The 16,835-nt window shown below is 36.0% G+C and overlaps 1 protein-coding gene across 2 annotated transcripts in view; it reads right to left on the bottom strand.

Annotated features, from left to right (window-relative positions):
• The window catches only part of UPF2 (UPF2 regulator of nonsense mediated mRNA decay), a 92,736-nt gene that overhangs the window by 42,781 nt on the left and 33,120 nt on the right, over window positions 1-16,835 (bottom strand). For both annotated transcript variants that reach the window (XM_061179425.1, XM_061179433.1), the window contains exons 9-10: window positions 8,814-8,922; window positions 258-371 (exon numbers count right to left, since the gene is read on the bottom strand). In XM_061179425.1, the coding sequence (XP_061035408.1) occupies window positions 258-371; window positions 8,814-8,922 (223 nt within the window). The remainder of the gene's footprint in view (window positions 1-257; window positions 372-8,813; window positions 8,923-16,835) is intronic.

Raw genomic sequence — 16,835 nt, 5'->3', positions numbered from 1 at the left:
TACATTTGTAAGGCTTTTACTTAATGTATTTTGTCCTTCTACATTTCATGCAATTACTGTTATACTTGTATTTGTATCTACCATCTTATTATTTGTTCTCTATTTTGTTCATCTGTTTATTGTTCCTTTTTACTCCTTGTCTTCCTGTAGATTAATCAAATATTTCTTAATTACATCATTTCCCAGCATTTATACACTGAAGCGTTAAAACTTTAGATGTGTCTATTAAAAAATATTTCAAATGATTCACCACTAACCTTCAAACAATGCAGTGTATCATTTTTTGTGAACATCTTAAACTTAGTGAGTTCTCCAATAAAACGAACAGTTTTGTTCTTTGTTTCAATATTGATCTGGTCCTTTTTTCGTACCTACAAATTAAGAGAAGAGACATTGCTTAAATAATTAACACTTTGAAATCTGTGATAAGAATTGTTATTTTAATAAGACTGAATTCACTCTAGATATTTTAAATAAATTTGGGCATAATTTCTTGCTATATTCAAATTATCTTAAGTTAAAGCAAAATAAGCTCTGTGGAACACCAGTGCCAGGACATGCTTTGCAAAACTGTTTCATGGTCAAATAATTTGGGGAAACAATGCATTTCATCAGCCTTAAGAGGCTCCAAATAAAGAAACCTGTTTAACTTAATTTAATTCAATGTTTCTCAAATTTATTTGGCAACATAAACCCCTCTTTTGAAATGGTAACGACGACTAGTTTGTTAAATTAATATTATAAGGAATACACTTTAGGAAATGCTGCTTTAAAAATAATAAACACCAAGAGCTCACTTAAGCAAAAATATTAAGGTTCAGTTAGTGTATTATAATTATGAACTATAACATTTTTTATTGTAAATTCATTAGTGCAATGAAATTTCCAATACAATCACTATTTTTTATCAACAGTCACAGTCGTATATCAAAGTTCAAATCCTTTGCAAATATAAACCCTCTACTTAGGCACACATTTCAAGCAATATTGAACATAACGAAATCCTATTACAACAGTACCATGTGAACAGACAAGTCACGATAAATGTAATTGGATTTAACCTCAGAATTACATTTTCACCAGAAAACCAAACCTGTAGTCTAGAAGCCTTCTCTGTGAAAAACAATAACAATAATACGGTAGTGCTTTGAACTAGTTTAGTGTTCCTTATTTTTTCAGAGTACTATCCTATCTTATTTGTTCCACATAACAACACTCTGAGAAAGGAGCAAAAGCTGTATAATTCTGATTTAATAGTTAAAACAACAACAGTAGAAGAACACAAAGCTGTCAAATGACCTGACCAAGGATCAGTACCAAAACCCCAGACTCCAAACTTGTACTTGAGAATGCCACTGCTCTATCATGTGCTGGGATTCAAAATAAGTCCAAACCTCACCCGCACCTGGACAATTAGTAACAATCTTTTACATAAGTATTAAACTTCTACATAGACAGCTTACAATTAATGGAATTTATCATCTTCCTTTTTAAGGACCTACTTTCTATAGCAAACAGAGGTAGGTGTTTAGACTTTTTAGATCTTCAGTGATAATTTTTGAACAAAACCATGTTTACTCACTTAAAAAAATCAGAGGAAGTTAGAAACTCACTATAACTATATTTAATCTAAAGCATCAATAAAACTGCAACTAAAAATAAAATCACAAAAACTCAACTTACAGAACTTTAATCACGTCATTCAAGCATACAAAATAGCTTTGAGATTAGAGACAAATAGAAAAAACTAGAACTAGACTCTAATTAGTCTATTAAACAAAGTAATATTGAATAAATTTGACTATTTATTCTAGCCTTGCAATTTAGCCTTCATAAAGGTGTTTTCACAAATAGGTGTTTGATAAGTACTGCATACAAAAAGCTCCTCTTGGGACTTCCCTGGTGGCACAGTGGTTAAGAATCTGCCTGCCAATGCAGGGGACACGGGTTCAAGCCCTGGTCCGGGAAGATCCCACATGCCGAGGAGCAACTAAGACCGTGCGCCACAACTACTGAGCCTGCACTCTAGAGCCCACGAGCCACAACTACTGAAGCCTGCACGCCTAAAGCCCATGCTCCACAACAAGAGAAGCCACCGCAATGAGAAGCCCGTGCACCACAACGAAGAGTAGACCCCGCTCGCCGCAACTAGAGAAAGCCCGTGTGCAACAACGAAGATCCAAGGCAGCCAAAAATAAATAAATAAATTTATATATTAAAAAAAAAGCTCCTCTTTTAATTTATCTTATTTTGTGAACTCCGAGGCAAGTTTCACCTACACTCTAGATTAAGAGGGTAGACTCTGGACCAGATCTGCTAGGTTTAATTCCCAGCTTTATCACTTACTGTTACTTAAACTCTGTGCCTCAATTTCCTCATCTGTAAAATGGAACTCATGAAAGTAATCTTTTTCATACAGTTGTGAGTCTTAATTAAGTGAACTGATACATACAAAGCACAATCAATAGTGACTGGGACCACGAAGAGTTCACTAAGTACTAGCCATTATTAATATTATCCACATTTGTACATTGTATCACTAATACACTGACACAAAATCAATGTTCACTGAGTGAACAAATTAATGAAAATGCTTAATGTTTATATACATATTGCAGTGACGTGAAAGAGTAGAAGATCTACAGTCACAACACCTGAGGTCCTGTGGTCATTTCATGCCATTTGGGGTGGGGGTAGGGGTATATAATCTTGAACAATTCATATAAAACTCCCTGAACCTACTGGCTCACTTGGTAAAATAAGGATAAAAACAAGGATGATGATGATGGGGCAGTAATGATGATAACTATACTTCACTTCATACTAAGCAATTAACGTCTAGGACAAAAGAGTATACAAACTTTAAAATGATGCTTGAGAAGTGTTTTAAATGATGCTGTAAAATACTTCTGAGTGAGAAATAAAAGTGGGAAATTGTACATAAAATACAAAAGCATCCATAAAAAACTACAGAAGAAAAAAAGTAAAGAAAACATACTAAAATATTAACAAGGTTTGCTTTAAGTAATGATATTATGAGGTTCCCCCTCCTTTCTTTCTTCTTTATATATTTTCTAAATCACCCACACTGAGCATGTGTTTCTTTTACAGTTAAAGAAATGTAGAAATAGAAAAAGTATAAAGAAGCGTTTGAAAAATGATATACTGAAGCTGAATCTTTAGAGGGAGTAGGGCTGGGAAATACATATACATGCTTTTAAAAATCTCCCTGGGTGATTCTGGATGCACAAGCTCTTAACAACTGTGCTGTGGAGATCATACAATTTAAGTATTACTGAGCATCACAGTTTACAAAACACATAACATAGTGTATCATTCACAATTATTCCTAAATATTATTGAGGTTAAGGAGGTACAATCTAACTAACATGACAAGATTGTAGAATTTTTAAATGAAGTATTAGAAATCAATTATCTCACTCCCTCATTTTCAGACGAAAAAAACTGAAGGCTTTTCAAAAGACTGTGATGTAAAAATCAGACTTATTCTGACTCCTTATTTAATATTTTCCAATTTCATTTGTTGACTCTTTATGATCAAATGGTATGTCAAACACTTCTGCAAAAGTAAATACAGATGAATTAACAATGTAAAATTTTCTATATATTTTTAGTTCAATAATGTCTCAGATTTTACTTACATAATCAAATTTAGCAAAAATGCTGCTTACAACTCATTTATTAATAACAGCTGGAATTGAGATTACTCAAATAACTAAATTCATATACATTAGTAAAAACTCTTCAGATATGTCAAGATACAAAAGTAAGAATTTCCAAGGCCTATCATTCATTATTCCCCTGGAGGAAGAACCCTTTGCCCCAAACTGGCCCCTCTATAACTTCACCCAAATATTATATTTTCTGTCCTCCATAATTTGCTCATTTTGTTTTACATAAACATTCAATCATTCAACTAATTTTTTGGAAAATCCACTACACTCTAAACACTAAGTAGGCACTGGGTTTATAAATAAGTAAATTTGCCTTCAAAGAAACTTATTTATTTTATTCTAGGGACCACTGATCTCCAAATAGGGAGGGCAAGACTCTTGATCTACTGGGGTGTGGGGAAAAAGAAATGTTGAAACATCTATTTATGTTTTTTTTTTAAATTAATTAATTAATTTATTTATTTATCCATTTATTCATGGCTGTGTTGGGTCTTCGTTTCTGTGAGGGGGCTTTCTCTAGTTACGGCAAGCGGGGGCCACTCTTCATCGCGGTGCGTGGGCCTCTCATTATTGCGGCCTCTCTTGTTGCGGAGCACAGGCTCCAGACGCGCAGGCTCAGTGATTGTGGCTCACGGGCCCAGTTGCTCCGCGGCATGTGGGATCTTCCCAGACCAGGGCTCGAACCCGTGTCCCCTGCATTGGCAGGCAGACTCTCAACCACTGCGCCACCAGGGAAGCCCCTATGTTTTTGTTTTTTATCTCACACTTTTAAAGTTATTTTTGTATGTTTTATGATATACATAAAATATCTGGTAGAATTACAAATGCATATAATTTATAAATAAATATGCCTATACTGGGATATGTGGTCAACTTATTTTACCAACAGAGAGGCTTGATCAAAAAAGTTAGAAGATCACTGATTTCAAAAATGTCCATCAGTGAGGGTGATATGGCTATATTTAACTAAAAGTTGTCTTCTCCATTATTAAAGAAGTAGGCCTTGCTAAAAATGTGGAGGACACAGAAAACTAGAAAGGAAAAAAATTTCGCATAACCCCACTATCCAAAGACAGCCACTGGTAGCATACTGATATACAATTTTTTCTAGTCTTTACTTGCCAAGAATTTTAACATAACTATAAATTTATTATGTGTAAGATTTTAGAGCTTGCTTTTTTTCCCCTTAAAAAAAGCACTTTCGTAGAGAATGGACTTGAGGACACGGGGAGGGGGAAGGGTAAGCTGGGATGAAGTGAGAGAGTGGCATGGACATATATACACTACCAAATGTAAAATAGCTAGCTAGTGGGAAGCAGCTGCATAGCACAGGGAGATCAGCTCAGTGCTTTCTGACCACCTAGAGGGGTGGGATAGGAAGGATGGGGGGAGACGCAAGAGGGAGGAGATATGGGGATATATGTATATGTGTAGCTGATTCTCTTTGTTATAAATCAGAAACTAACATACCACTGTAAAGCAATTATACTCCAATAAAAATGTTTAAAAAAAAAAAGCACTTTCTCTATGATTTGAAAACTTTTTGGTAAACAAGACTTTCAATGGTTCTATATCATTTCAGCATTATGATTATATGACCATTTTCTTAATCCATTGTTGGACTTCTAGATTAGTTTCCTTTTTTTCCCTATTACAATTCATGATGTGAATAAAGCTTTCTGGGGTACTAAGGATTGTTTACTTGGGACAGATTCCCAGAGTTGTCCACTGTATGAATGCCTCTAAGGATCTTGAAACATGCTGCCAAATTCCTTCTCCAAATTCCAATCTCAAGTATATGTGATGGTTTCTCATTGTTATTACCTTCACTAACCTGTTAGTCAAATTAGCAAATCCGTTGCTTTAACTAGAATTTCTCTACCAGGTGAGATTTCATACTGTTTTGCTAACCAGCGTTATTTCTCAGGTGAGGTTCTTAAGCACGGGACAAATAGGATCAATTGTGACAATATGTTGGAGCTGGATAGAAGCCAGAGATGGGAAACCTGGTGAAACAGCTATTCTCCTAATTCAAGCTACAGAGAGTGAAAGACAGCGGCAATGGGAATGAAGGAGAGACGCTAGCCTTGAGGAGGTGTTTTAGCAGATATATCAATAGAATTTGGCAAATTTGGCTCCCGAATGTCAGAGGGGTGAAAGTAGATGTACTTCCCTCGGTGATTAGATAAAATATATTGCAAATTTATAGGGAGAATATAGAAGCTGGTATAAGAAAGTGAAGGATAAAGACATTTTTGAGAAGAAAATGAGTTTTATGGATGTATTTAGCTAAAAGTACATGAGAACTTATTAAGCACCAGGAGAGAGGTTCTGGCAAGAGATATATACGTGAGGCTGCTGGGAAATAGATGCCAGCTGAACCCCAGGTAAACTGTGTTCCATCATAAAGGAGGGTGAAGGAAGAAAGTCTGGGGAAGGAACACCAACATATAAACTCAGCTGGAAAAAAGAGCAAAGGATATTGAGGAGAGTAGTCATAAGTGAGAAGCAGGAGAGAGTGGTGGTAGAGAAGAGGTAATTATTATTATAATGACATCTGTGTGATGAGCTTTATATGAATTATCTCGTTTAATCAGTAAGAACAATCACATTTAAAAAGATACAAATTGGGACTTCCCTGGTGGCACAGTGAAGAAGAAGAATCCGCCTGCCAATGCAGGGGATACAAGTTCGAGCCCTGGTCCGGGAAGATCCCACATGCCACAGAGCAACTAAGCCCATGCGCCACAACTACTGAGCCTGCACTCTAGAGCCCGCGAGCCACAACTACTGAGCCCACGTGCCACAACTACCGAAGCCCTCGCGCCTAGAGCCTGTGCTCCACAACAAGAGAAGCCACCGCAATGAGAAGCCCGCGCACCGCAACGAAGAGCAGCCCCCGCTCGCCGCAACTAGAGAAAGCCCACGCGCAGCAACGAAGACCCAACACAGCCAAAAATAAATAAATAAATAAATTTATTAAAATACAAATTATCCCACTTAACAAGCCAGGAAATCGAGGTATGGAGCACTTAAGTAACTTGGCCAAAGTTACAATGCTAGTATGTGGTAGAGTCAGAATGAGTTTCCTAAAAGGCAGGGGAGCCCAGCAATTCAGAATCTGCAGGGACATCAACTAGGATGAGGCGATTAGGAGGACACTGGTGGTTTCTGCCAGAGCGCTATGACGGTAAAACAAAGGGTAAACGTCAGAAGTGCAAGAGACACGTATACTCTACAACATCAAACAAGAAGGAAATGAAAGAGGATGGGAGGAGAGGTGCAGTTGAGGAAAGTTTTCCTGTTTTTATTTTAAGGATGGGAGAGTGTTGAGCACATTTATTGCCTGATAAAAAGTCAATGGCAAAGTCTGCAGATTTGAGGGTGGGAAAGGCTAGACCCTGGAGGAAGCAGAGGTGATCGATGACATCAAGTGCCCTCTCTTCTCTCCCCTGAGAACAGCAGTTCCCAAATATACTCTGGAATCCTGACACTCTTCTAGTTGTAATGAAACCTTACAACAATAACAAAAATGCCAATTCCCTCAACTCTCACCCCAATTTTCAAAGATGGGATGGGAAGTACACATGAACAGAATTTTCTTAATTTTAGGTTTCTCACCAAAAGCACTAATTATGCTTGGTCCAGCAACTCATGTTTTGTTTGACTGTGGCTTTGGTGGAGGGGTGTACACATGTAACTCATACAATGCAGTCATACTGCCTGCTAGTAAAACAGTGTCTTGTCTGTATCTGTATGATGGGATTAAAATACCAACAATATGACTTCAGATGCATCTGCCCCCGAACTAGCAGCATGTAAACGGTGTGTCTTTTGAGTGACTGTATATTCAGCCCCTTCCAGAAGGCTCACAGTGCTCATTACCCTATTAAAGCTTTGAGAATTCTTACCATAAAACAAAAGCAAAACGGTTTAACTTTCTGGATCTCAGTGTTTCCAAACTTCTCTAGACATAGAAACCTGTCCTTGATTAATATTATCTATGAAAGTCTGAAACACAAAAAAGCTGGCCCAGAAAAATCTTACCCACAAATCTCATACTAACAAATTAACACCCATGGCAAGAAGCCTTTAGAGGCCATTCCACCCCTCACACAGACTTTTGCTTCCTCTGGACTCAAGGCACTGACTCTCCAACAATTCATTTGGCAATTAAGCATGCACTTCCTTATAATATCAAATTTATTTAGGGTTTAAATTTTTATTTCACTCTTGCTTTTATGAGTATTTATGCCTTATCTTCCCAATTACATCATGAGATTCCTGACCTCAGGAATTATGTCTGTTCTGGTGCTCAGCCATACTACCGATTTGTGTATAGCTAGTGCAATGAAATGCATATTGAGCAGAGCAAACATTTATTTGCATTCCAAGCAACTGGCTATATAAAGCTAAATTTTACAAACACAATTTTTCCATGGGCATACAGGAACACTTGCATTTCATGTCTTTTCAAATTCTACCAATGTTCACTTTCAGTCACCGCTAAGGTATCCTTTTACTCCTTTCAAGCCTGTATCCACAAGATGGTGGGATAACATGGGTTTGGGAGAACCACTCATGGGCACTCTATTAAGAATCTTTCTTCAAGCTAAAGATTCTTAAGGCAAGAATCAATAAAAACATGGTCTATGACAGCACTCACTGAGATCAGAGCATTTACGCAACTTCGTGTGCCCCAAACGTTGGACCCCCAACACCTAAATAGGCATCCTACAGGCACTGTGTGCCCTGACTTGTCATGGCCAATCCTACGTTTCTTCTGGGAACACCAATGAGGCCTGCTGGCTCTCTTGACCTTGGAGAATGTTTTTACTTTACAAAAGCAAGAAGTGCAGAACCTACAATGGGAAAACAAGGTAGCAGCAAGAGCTCATCTCCAAATTGGAATAGCATTTATCAATTTCAAGCTTTGTTGAGTAGATTTACATTTTAAAAATTTAGAAGCCCATACATTCTGAACTGTTATACCACTATCAAGTTTCAAAATGTGCTTACCAATAAAATAATAATATTTTTAAACTAAAGAATCCTCACTCATAAGTGTGTATATATATATATATATATATATTACAAAATAAATGCTTAAATACATACATGAAATCTGAAATCCCCCCTCAGCATGGAACAAAGATCCTCTGCTACATCAGACATGCAGGGATGCAATGTAGCAACCAATCTTGCATAAAATGGTAGCAAATCCAACCTGCAAAAGTTATATGTGATATGTGTAAAAGGAAAGGCACACCAGAAATAACTCATTTTAAAATTTAAACTTTCTCAGATATATTCACACATTAAATGATTATAAAAACTAATAATAATCATACAGACATGCCTATGTATTGCCATCATAATGAAGTATTTGGAAATTCAATTTGCCTTGTGAAAGTTTATTAATAATCTGGTATTTTCCATTCAGTACATTTACTGCACATCTGCAATTTTCATCAAGTACTCAATTTTGATAAAATATGAAATACCAAGCAAAGAAAACATGGCTTAAAGTTTTAATCACATAATTACTGAGTAAATAAACAAAGATAACTTAAACAGTATAAAACAATCCTTTTAAATCATTTCCTTCATTTATCCATGGATAAGTTATTTCAAAACCTCAATGTAAAGTAAAAGGGTAACCAACCAATAACCAAAAGGGTATCTAAGAAGTCAAAAAAAAAAAAAAAATCACAAAGCCCACACACTAACTTATTCTACCCATTATAGAACCCACTCAGATTCTCACACGGGGCTTCTCGATTCTTACTCAGGACAATAAACGCAAATCTGCATTTCCTCATGCTGCTGTCCCCTTTCATCATCAGAGCACTTTCTCATCAAATTTGGATGCAACTCCAGATTCCAGCACTCCAGGCAGCCACTACTAATCAGAATCAACACACAAGCTAAAAATTTATTTTCCATTCCTGCCACAGACATTATTTTATAAAACTTGATTATCCAATGATTCAACACTCAGCAGACCAGACTCTGAAGATGAGAAGCCGTGAGGAACTAATAAAAGCAGCTGCACTGACAGCAGTAAGTAATGAGAGCTGACAGGGAGGAAGTAAGCAAAAAACTAGAAAAATTCAAAGCAAGAGCTCAAAAACTACGACAACCCGAAGCCACTTAGAACAGACAAATAATTCTACAAGTCTTACATATCCCTGAATATATCACTATACTACAGAACATGAAAATGGTGTGATCAGAGAAAACTCTGCCTACCATGAAAGGCTGAGAATTAGACCTGGAAAACTCAGAAGGGACATAGTGAAGGAAGGAAGAATGGACATAAATTTGAAAGGTGGAGTCAAGGAGAGGAAAGTGCTCAAATTCATGCCTAAGGAGCCTCAAAAACTTTGTATTCCTCTTTGACCATTATAATTTCCTTTAAAACTTATCACGTATTTCTTCTTACCAATGTGCCAGGCCCTGTCCTAAGCATCCAATATCCATTATTTATCTTGTTAATCCTAATAACCATCCCATCAGGTAGACATTATAAGCACCATTTCAGAAATAAGACTACAGAGGTTGAGAGAAGTCAAGAATATGGTGGCTCTGTAAAAGTACCTCAAAAAATTTTAAATGCATTATACCCTTCTTTAAAGAAATGAGACGTACAGTCCGTTATGTAAAGAGCTGAATCAAAACATTTAGTGTTAAGCTTTATTTTACATGTTTCTTTAAATTATTTTAAAAGTTTTATCAATTGAAGGTTAAGTTCCTGTCACACAGAAAATGCACACATGTGGGTCACATTACTCCTTGTTGATGTTACAAAAAAGAGGTATCCTGTAAGACACTCTCACAAATATGTAATAATTTTCCTAACGTCTGCTAGTGCAAGAAAAAAAAAAGCCTAGGGCAATTGCACACGTAATTTTCATGCATAATAGATGGATTCATACTAATACCAAATTTACTTTCTAAATTTTCAAACTTTAGTTAGAATATTATATTTTAATATATTATTATATTTTAGTTGGAACATTAGCTTTTCCATATCCACTTTAGCAACAAATACTTTTTTTCTCAGTTCATGATCAATTACAAATATAGGACTTTAAACCTATGCCCCAGGTTCTACCCCTCCCAACTGCCACAACTACAGGTCAGAAAAATAAGACTCAAGAGTTGAGGTCATGGGATAACAAAGAGTAATGCATTGGGAGTCGGGAGGCTCAGGTTCTAATTCTCTCAAACAGCACTCTGTGACCTCATGAATTGACCTGACCTCATCTCCTACTATTCTGTCCAGTCTCACCAGACCCCCAGTAATCCTCAGAGCCTCAGCACTGGCTCTTCTCAGTAGCTGGAGTCCGCTTTCCCCAAATATCTCCGCCACTTACTCCCTCACAAAGGTCAAGTCTTAGTTCCAATGACACCCCCTCCATGAGACCCATTCTGAATACACCATTGAAACTGCAAATCCATCCCACCCCCAGCCCCTTACCCTGCACTATTATTTTTTTAAATAGAGTTTATCACCTTCTAACGTATATAATTTACTTACTTGTTCATAGGTGCTTGATAGATATTTCTTAGATACTGTCAGCTTTTATTCTAAAATATTCTTCATATTAATGAAGTATCATCCAATTTTTATAAGAATAATATTAAATTTGATCAAGTTTTATATTTTATCAAACAAGCACTAGTTTATCAAATATCTTTTTTTAAAATTAATTAATTAATTTATTTATTTTTGGCTGAGTTGGGTCTTTGTTTCTGCGCGCGGGCTTCCCCTAGTTGCAGTGAGCGGGGGCTACTCTTTGTTGTGGTGCACGGGCTCTAGGCACGCAGGCTTCAGTAGCTGTGGCTGGCGGGCTCTAGAGCGCAGGCTCAGTAGTTGTGGCACACGGGCTTAGCTGCTGCTCAGCATGTGGGATCTTCCAGGACCAGGGCTCGAATCCGTGTCCCCTGCATTGGCAGGCGGATTCTTAACCACTGCGCCACCAGGGAAGTCCTATCAAATATCTTTTATGCAGTCAATGGGATAATCATATAGTTTATTTTCCCTACTGCTGTTACATATATTAATAAGTTTCCTGTTTAAAGTAGCTTTTCATTCCTAAGATCAATCCTCTTTGATCATGCTGGATGTTTGTTTTTAATATACTATTAAATATAATTTGTTAGTGTCTTACTTAGAATTTTTATATTGACATTAAAAAGTGAGACTGGTCCACACTTTTAACATCCTCGCTCTTTTTTTTGTTAGAATTTTGCCTATTTCTTCATATTATGAAATGGGAAGTTCTCCTTCCTATGCTCTGGAAAAAACGATACAGCAAAGAAATTACTCTGATAACTTTTTACATTTTCTTCCATAATCACTGGTCTATTTAATTTTGTCTTGATTGAATCAATTTTGAAAATGTGTATTTTTTCCAAAAAAATTACTTGTTTCACTGAGGTTTTCAAGTGGTTTTTTTAAACTTCTAGTATATCATCTGGCTTATTCTTAAACTTAATGTTTTCTTTATATTTTCTAAATGGTTCTCTACCTGGATTTTTTTTTAAGAATTAGCTCCTGAGTTTACAAAACTAATATTAATCTTGATTATCTTTTTCAATGTATTTTTCAATAAAATTTGAGATTATAACATGTAGAAGCAAAAAATTTTAACCGAACTATGTCATTTCCTTTTTTCTTCTTTTCCTGGGCAAGTCACCTATACTTCGCTTCATTTTTTTTATTCTTCCAATTGGCTCAATCTATTGATACTTCAAAGCTTTTTCCCAGCCCCAAAAGAAAGGTGGATAGAGCCACCCATTTTAAAGTAAAGCAGCCTGTGCTATCCATGCAGAGTAACATCAGTAAACTAAGAACACAGGTCAACACTTTCAGCTTCAACAGGAATTTAAAAATTAGTTTAAGGATCCCCTAGAAGATCTTAACTCCTTTAATTAAGCCTTTCCAGGGCTTCCCTGGTGGCACAGTGGTTAGGAATCCGCCCGCCAATGCAGGGGACACAGGTTCGTGCCCCGGTCTGGGAAGATCCCACATGCCGCGGAGCGGCTAGGCCCGTGAGCCATAACTACTGAGCTTGCGCGTCTGGAGCCTGTGCTCCGCAACGGGAGAGGCCCGCGCACCGCGATGAAGAGTGGACCCTGCTCGCCGCAACTGGAGAAAGCCCTTGCACAGAAACGAAGACCCAACACAGCCAAAAATAAATAAATTAATTTAAAAAAAAAATCCTTTCCACGTAGTCAGTAATCCTAGTTTTTGTTTCTTTCATAATTGGTCATATGGAAGTAAAGCCAGATATTCCATTTTCTCAGAATCCTCTACTAATAAACTCACCAAATCCTTCTCAAACTAAGAAATCCCTAAAATTCCTTTTTCCACTATACTTTTTACAATTAAATGGATAGTTGATACTAAATGTCATCCTGCCCCACTTAAATCTTCCAAGTTCTGTGAATGTTCATTCCTTACTTCACAAAATAAGATCCCCTATGATGCAAATAATACAAGAAATTACATATTTTTTCAATGTTAGTCCTATTTAAGTATGTTTTTCTGTCTTTTCCACCTTCCTACAAATGCAAGCCCAAAGGGAATGGAGTGCTAAATGCTATATCAATCACATGAAAGTTATAAAACACTTTAATCAACATAAAAAGCAAATTTCTGTTAAATTTTAAGCTAGATATATAATTTATTTCATTTGACTTTTCTAAAAGTGAACTATAAAATAAACTTAGATCCTTCCTTTGAAAACTGAATTTTATAATCTTCTGAGAGTGATAATTATTTTTACCAACAATTAATGAGTGAACCATTTAAAAAGAATGTTTTTGTCTTAAATAATAATAAAACCTTGCTTATACTTTCAAGGTCTCCTAAATCACACATTTAAGTATCCTACAAGCAGTTAATGATCATCAAGTAAGTAAACATCCAGTTACTAACTACAAGTAAGAACAGGAAAGCAGGATAACATACTTTTGTTCCTGAGGGGGAAAAAAAAGGAATCTTAAAGGCTTTTATTTTGTAATCAATCAGCTTTCAAAAAAAAAAGTCCAGCTTTTTTCTGTCTCTTTAAAATCTAAAGAATTTAACTGTTGAAAGCTATTAATTATATCTGTGTTCAAAAATGTCTAGAAAAAAATTAATGTGAAAGAACACTGTTACTGTTCAATTAAAGAATACAAAGGTTTTTCTTCATAGGAAACACCAAAGCAGATGATGATTCAAAAAAGAGAAAATATAATAAAAGATTGGGATCATTTACTCTGAAATAGACAACCAAATGCTCTGATGACTTTTTCCACAACATTCACGTTCCCAATTCAACAGTGCCATCAAGTGGTACAACATGCTAACAGATTTCCCAAAACTCAGTTTCTCATTTTTTAGCAAGGGGAGGTCCAATTATAAAGTCTCTCACAAAAACTCCAGCAAATGCTTCTAAAAGCTGGATCAGGAAAAGCTGTCCAAGACTTAAGTGAAGCACTTCACCTCTGAAGAATATTCTGTTTATATTAATGTAAAGAGATTCTGAACATACATCCATCTGCTAAAACATGGCAAAATCCATATGGCTTCAAAGTCACTAAAACCAATACCAGGTCCATCTATATTCAAAACAAGGAACTAAGAGATGCTTAAGTACGTTCCCTGATTCTGGCTGACTTTACACCTGAAAGTTTGCTTAGGTGAGGGAACCTCTGGAGGGGCTAGGAGTGTTCTCTATCTTGATCTAGGTGTGGATATACACATATACTTAAGATGTAAGCACTTTATGTCATATGATCCAGCAATCCCACTGCTGGGCATACACCCAGACAAAACTATAATTTGAAAAGATACATGCATCCCTATGTTCATAGCAGCTTATACAATAGCCAAGACATGGAAACAACCTAAATGTCTATGGACAGATGAATGGATAAAGAAGATGTGGTACATATATACAGTGGAATACTACTCGGCCATTTGCAGCAACATGGATGGACCTAGAGATTATCATACTAAGCGAAGTAAGTCAGACAGAGAAAGACAAATACCATATGATATCATATGTGGAATCTAAAATACAACACAAATGAATACATCTATGAAACAAAACACAAACAGGTTCACAGACATAGAGGACAGACCTGTGGTTGCCAAAGGTGAGGTCAGGTGGGGGAGGGAAGGGTTGGGAACTTGGGATTAGCAGATGCAAACTAGTATATATGGGATGGATAAACAACAAGGCCCTACTGTATAGCACAGGGAAATATCAATATCCTGTGATAAACCAGAATGGAAAATATGAAAAAGAATATATACATGTATAACTGAGTCACTTTGCTGTACAGCAGAAATTAACATTGTAAATCAACCATACTTCAATAAAATTTTTTTAAAAAGATGTAAGCACTTTATGTGAAATTTCAATTATATGTGTGGACAGTTATACTACAAATTAACTGTAGGATGATATATAAATATATAATTAAGGAGGTTTCTAGTAGATTTCTTTTCTGTGGATTCCTTCAAATTAACAGGCTAAGAGATATAATGCCAGCCTTTTGAGATTTTTTTTTAACTATATATTTAATGAAGGAAGAACACAACTGAAAGTTAAAACAGTGATTCACATCAGATATTTAAGAACTGTAAAGATGGAATAAATCAATTTTTAAAACTTTTGTGCTGCAAATGATACCAAGAAAGTGAAAGACAACTCACAGAATGAAAGAAACCATCTGCAAATTATATCTGATAAGAGACGTGTACAAAGTATATATAAAGAACTCATACAACAATAATAAAAAGACAAATAAAACAACTTAAAAGGAGGTAAAGGATTTGAACAGTTTTCCAAAGAAGACATACAAATGGCCAATGAGCACATGAAAAAATGCTCAAAATAATTAGCCATTAGAGAAATGCAAATCAAAACCACAATGAGGTAAGATTCCACTACACACTAAGATGGCTATAATCAAAATGGGGACAATAACAAGTGTTGGTAAGGATATGGAGAAACTGGAACCTTCATACACTGCTGTTGGGAACGTAAAATGCAGCCACTGTGAAAAACAGTTTAGTGGCTACTAAAAATGTTAAACATAGTTACCCTAAAACACAGCAGTTCCACTCATAGGTATATACCCAAGAGAACTGAAAACACAGACCACACAAAAACTTGTACACAAAGAGTCACAATAGCATATTCATAATAGCTAAAAAGTGGAAACAACTCAAATGTCCGTCAACTGACAAATGGGTAAACAAAATGTGGTATATATCTATACAATGAAATATTATTCAGCCTTAAAAAAGAAGGAAATTTTAATACATGCTATGATATGGATCAATCTTGAAAACCTACTAAGCAAAAGAAGTCAGGCACAAAAGGCCACATATTTTATGATTTCATTTATAGGAAATACCAGAATAGGTAAATCCATAGAGACTGAAAGTAGATTAGCGGTTTCTTAGGATAGGGGAGAGAGTGGGCAGGGAGGGAATGGAACTGCCTGCTAATAGATATAAGGTTTCTTTTAGGGGGACAAAAATGTTTTAAAATTTTATTGTTGTGATAGTTGAATATATTTAGAACACTGAACTGTATACTTCAAATGGGTGAACTGTATGGTTATGTGAAGTATATTCCAATAAAGCTTGTTTTTTTTGTTTTCTGCTTTTCTTAAAGAAAAGAACTATAAAAACCTTAAGAGTTATCGAGTTTAGTGCTTCCTAAACCAAACTATACAAACTAGGTAAGACAGCTTAAATTCTCTACCACATACACACACATATAAAACCTTCAGGTCCTCACAGTCATAGGCACTCAAGTAACTATTAAATGATTCATTCTGGTTTTTATAGTCGGCTCAGGCTGGAGGGGGCTAAACGGATAAAGGAGGGAATCCTGGCCATAGAGAAGAATAAAGACATTCACTAGGATCCATGTCCTTTGGGGAGAGGGGAGGGAGATGCCACACAAAGAGAGAGGCGCCCCTTTTTCCAAAAATGTTTGTGGAATGTTCATGAAAACTGACTATATAATAGGCCACAAGAAAATTTCAAAAAATTCCATAAAGCAAAAGTAACACAGTATTCTCTAATCACAGTGCAATAAAAATATGAATTAGTAACCAAGCCAG

Source organism: Eubalaena glacialis, chromosome 2 (genome assembly GCF_028564815.1).
Source record: "Eubalaena glacialis isolate mEubGla1 chromosome 2, mEubGla1.1.hap2.+ XY, whole genome shotgun sequence".
NCBI classification, from domain to species: Eukaryota; Metazoa; Chordata; class Mammalia; order Artiodactyla; family Balaenidae; genus Eubalaena; species Eubalaena glacialis.
The sequence above is the reverse complement of the archived record's forward strand: the minus strand, read 5'-3'. Positions and strand labels throughout refer to the sequence as shown.